At 50.0% G+C, this 3,995-nt stretch overlaps 1 protein-coding gene across 1 annotated transcript in view; it reads right to left on the bottom strand.

The window, feature by feature from the left end:
* The window catches only part of SRP9 (signal recognition particle 9kDa), a 12,541-nt gene extending 11,692 nt beyond the window's left edge, over nt 1-849 (bottom strand). Inside the window, exon 1 of the mRNA XM_008591267.1 lies at nt 540-849. Within this exon, the coding sequence (XP_008589489.1) occupies nt 540-611 (72 nt within the window). The 5' untranslated portion in view covers nt 612-849. The remainder of the gene's footprint in view (nt 1-539) is intronic.
* Between the last annotated feature and the right edge of the window lie 3,146 nt (nt 850-3,995).

Raw genomic sequence — 3,995 nt, 5'->3', positions numbered from 1 at the left:
CCAAGTCAAGGGTTAAGATCCCCTTACCGGTCATCTTTAAAAAAAAAAAAAAAAAGAATCACTATTCCGGGCTGTGTAGATGCTTCCAAACTGGGATCTTTCAAGAACGTCTAATGGGTGTTAGCAAGTCATCACCTACTTACACATGAGATACCCTTACTCCGCGGTGCGGAAAAAGGGCACCAAGACAACTAAGGGACAGAAAGCCCAAGCTGCAGGGGGAGGAGCCCTGGCCTTAGGGACACGTAAACCAACGCCATAAAGGAAGTCCAGGGATCGGGGGCAGGGGAGGCTGACTGCAGAGCTGTTCAGAGCTGACATGACCCCGACTGTTGCTAGTTTCGGAGCCTCACTGGGCCGGTGGACCAGGGAAGAAGGGGAGGAGACAGCAGGAACAATTACACTTGGCAGGATCCGTCTCTGTTCGCTCCAAGCACCTCCCGGTAGTGCCGGGGAAGCTCCGGAGGCCGGGCGGACGGCAGGGAAGACACCCTGACCTGAGGCTGGGGCCGGAGTCAGCGACCCCGCCAGCGACTTACCTTCATAGGGTCGGCAAGGTAGAGCTTCTCGGCCGCGCGGCTGAACTCCTCCCAGGTCTGGTACTGCGGCATCGTGGCCCGGGCGAGAGAAACAAGGCGGCGGGACGGAGGCGGCGCGACCCGGCCCACCTACCTACCCGCCTGCCTCCCGCGGCCGCCGACCGATGCCGGCGACCCCGCCGCCCAAAGATGGCGGCGCCACCGCGAACCAACGCCTCGCCCTATTGGACAATCCCTATCACGCTCGCCCAATGGGCAGCAGGGATGTTGCCAGGGAGGGGGCGGAGCCCCGGGCGTGGGTCTCTGGGAGCTGGCCCAGAGAAGCCGAGAGCGGGAAGACGGACGGAGGCTGCCACCGCGCCCCCTGTAGGACTGGAGGAGCGGCGTTTGTCCCGCTGCACCGTGCGGGACCGCAGGGTCCTTTAGCAAAGATTGAGAGGCTCTGTGATAGCCCTGGAGACACAGGAGCGGAGGCGACAGGGTCCAGCCATCACACCCACAGCCTGGTGACCCTAACACAAGAGTGCAACCGAAAACTATATGATAAAGGTCAGTGGAACACAAAGGAAGAATGACCACTTGCGGTTCAGCAGGGAGTCTCATAGAGGTGACAGCAGCTGACCAGGTGGGCAAGCAGGGGCAGGACGTCTAGGCCCATTGTAGGTCTGCAGTGTATTTAATAAGATTGGTGTTTAGGGGATGCAGGAGGAGACGAAGCAAGAGAAGAACCTGTCATCGCTTATGCCAGGATAAGAAATTTGAACTTTGTCCCCAGGCAATGGGTGACATAGAAGGGTATCTTTCCTTCATCAATTTTATTGAGGCATATTTTATGTACAATAAAACACACCGATTTTTAAGCATACAGTTTGATGCGTTTTGACCAATGTACATACTCATTAGTTATATACCCACATACTTAATACCACAATCAAGACAGAGAATTTCTTTAGCTCCAAAAAAGTTCCCTCATGCCTGTTTATATTCAATCCCCCCGCCCACCTCGTCCTGACCCCAGACAATCAGTAATCTGCTTTCTGCTACAAAAGATAAATCGTTTTCTGTCCATTGACGGGCTTTAAGCAGATTCACATTTTATAGGGCTCCGGCTGCATACCAAGATTGAACTGAAGTGGTGCAAGCCTGGAGGCAGGGAGACCCCTTCAGATGCTTGTTGCAGTAATAGAGGCATGAGAGGCCATGGGTCTGAATTACTGCAGTAGCTTAGGAAAGGAGAGAAGGATACAGATTTGAGACTTATTTGGTGAACGATTGGATGTGGGGTATGCAGGAGAGAAAAGAGTAGAAGATAACTCCCAGGTCAGTGGGGTTGGGAGTGCCATTGACTGACACAGAGAAAAAGAAGAACGTGCTTAGGGGATATCAGGGTAGACAATGAGTCCTGTTCTGGACTTGATGAGCATTAAGCATCTTTGGGATGCCCAGGCGGAGATGTCTGTTAGTTTAGCAGGGGTGTCTCAGTCCAAAACCCCAGGATTACTATGAAAGAAGAGTCATCAGCAGATAGGTCATAGTTGAGTCTTCTCAGGGAGAGGACATAGCATAAGAAGAGAAGNCATCAGCAGATAGGTCATAGTTGAGTCTTCTCAGGGAGAGGACATAGCATAAGAAGAGAAGTCTAAGGACAAACCCTGGAGAACAGCCACATGTATAAATGGTTACAGAGAGAGAGAGAGTGGAGTCTACAAAGCAGGCAGAGGAGAAACTGTCAGAGATCAAAGGAGAGCAGGAGTGTCTGGAGAGTGTGGGGAAGAGTTTTGAGGAAGGAGCAGTCAGTTGCATCAGATGACAGATGGGGGACAAGACACAGGAGCGGAGGCGACAGGGTCCAGCCATCACACCCACAGCCTGGTGACCCTAACACAAGAGTGCAACCGAAAACTATATGATAAAGGTCAGTGGAACACAAAGGAAGAATGACCACTTGCGGTTCAGCAGGGAGTCTCATAGAGGTGACAGCAGCTGACCAGGTGGGCAAGCAGGGGCAGGACGTCTAGGCCCATTGTAGGTCTGCAGTGTATTTAATAAGATTGGTGTTTAGGGGATGCAGGAGGAGACGAAGCAAGAGAAGAACCTGTCATCGCTTATGCCAGGATAAGAAATTTGAACTTTGTCCCCAGGCAATGGGTGACATAGAAGGGTATCTTTCCTTCATCAATTTTATTGAGGCATATTTTATGTACAATAAAACACACCGATTTTTAAGCATACAGTTTGATGCGTTTTGACCAATGTACATACTCATTAGTTATATACCCACATACTTAATACCACAATCAAGACAGAGAATTTCTTTAGCTCCAAAAAAGTTCCCTCATGCCTGTTTATATTCAATCCCCCCGCCCACCTCGTCCTGACCCCAGACAATCAGTAATCTGCTTTCTGCTACAAAAGATAAATCGTTTTCTGTCCATTGACGGGCTTTAAGCAGATTCACATTTTATAGGGCTCCGGCTGCATACCAAGATTGAACTGAAGTGGTGCAAGCCTGGAGGCAGGGAGACCCCTTCAGATGCTTGTTGCAGTAATAGAGGCATGAGAGGCCATGGGTCTGAATTACTGCAGTAGCTTAGGAAAGGAGAGAAGGATACAGATTTGAGACTTATTTGGTGAACGATTGGATGTGGGGTATGCAGGAGAGAAAAGAGTAGAAGATAACTCCCAGGTCAGTGGGGTTGGGAGTGCCATTGACTGACACAGAGAAAAAGAAGAACGTGCTTAGGGGATATCAGGGTAGACAATGAGTCCTGTTCTGGACTTGATGAGCATTAAGCATCTTTGGGATGCCCAGGCGGAGATGTCTGTTAGTTTAGCAGGGGTGTCTCAGTCCAAAACCCCAGGATTACTATGAAAGAAGAGTCATCAGCAGATAGGTCATAGTTGAGTCTTCTCAGGGAGAGGACATAGCATAAGAAGAGAAGGCTAAGGACTAACCCTGGAGAACAGCCACATGTATAAATGGTTACAGAGAGAGAGAGAGTGGAGTCTACAAAGCAGGCAGAGGAGAAACTGTCAGAGATCAAAGGAGAGCAGGAGTGTCTGGAGAGTGTGGGGAAGAGTTTTGAGGAAGGAGCAGTCAGTTGCATCAGATGACAGATGGGGGACAAGTACAAGGAGAGCTGACATGAGTGCACTGACTGTAGCCATTAGAAGGTCACTGTGAGCTGGGCCAGAGGACCCTTAGTCAGGCTGGGGTTCGGGGTGGAACTGACTGCAAGAGGCTGAAGTGGTCGAAAAGTAAAGGCAACTGTTTTGTACAGTACTTCTCTTTATAAGAGCTCAGTCATGCACAGAAGAAGAGATTAGATGGCCAGAAGGGGACAGCAGGTAAAGAGTGTTATGTTTTGAGATGGAAAGATTTTGTGCGTGGTTGTAACTTCCAGGGAAGGCCTCCTAAGAGATGGAGAGATTAAAAATTACAGGAGAAAGAGGAAA

This window comes from Galeopterus variegatus, unplaced genomic scaffold (assembly GCF_000696425.1).
Source record: "Galeopterus variegatus unplaced genomic scaffold, G_variegatus-3.0.2 Scaffold6796, whole genome shotgun sequence".
Taxonomy (NCBI): domain Eukaryota; kingdom Metazoa; phylum Chordata; class Mammalia; order Dermoptera; family Cynocephalidae; genus Galeopterus; species Galeopterus variegatus.
This window is presented reverse-complemented; position numbering and strand designations above follow the sequence as displayed.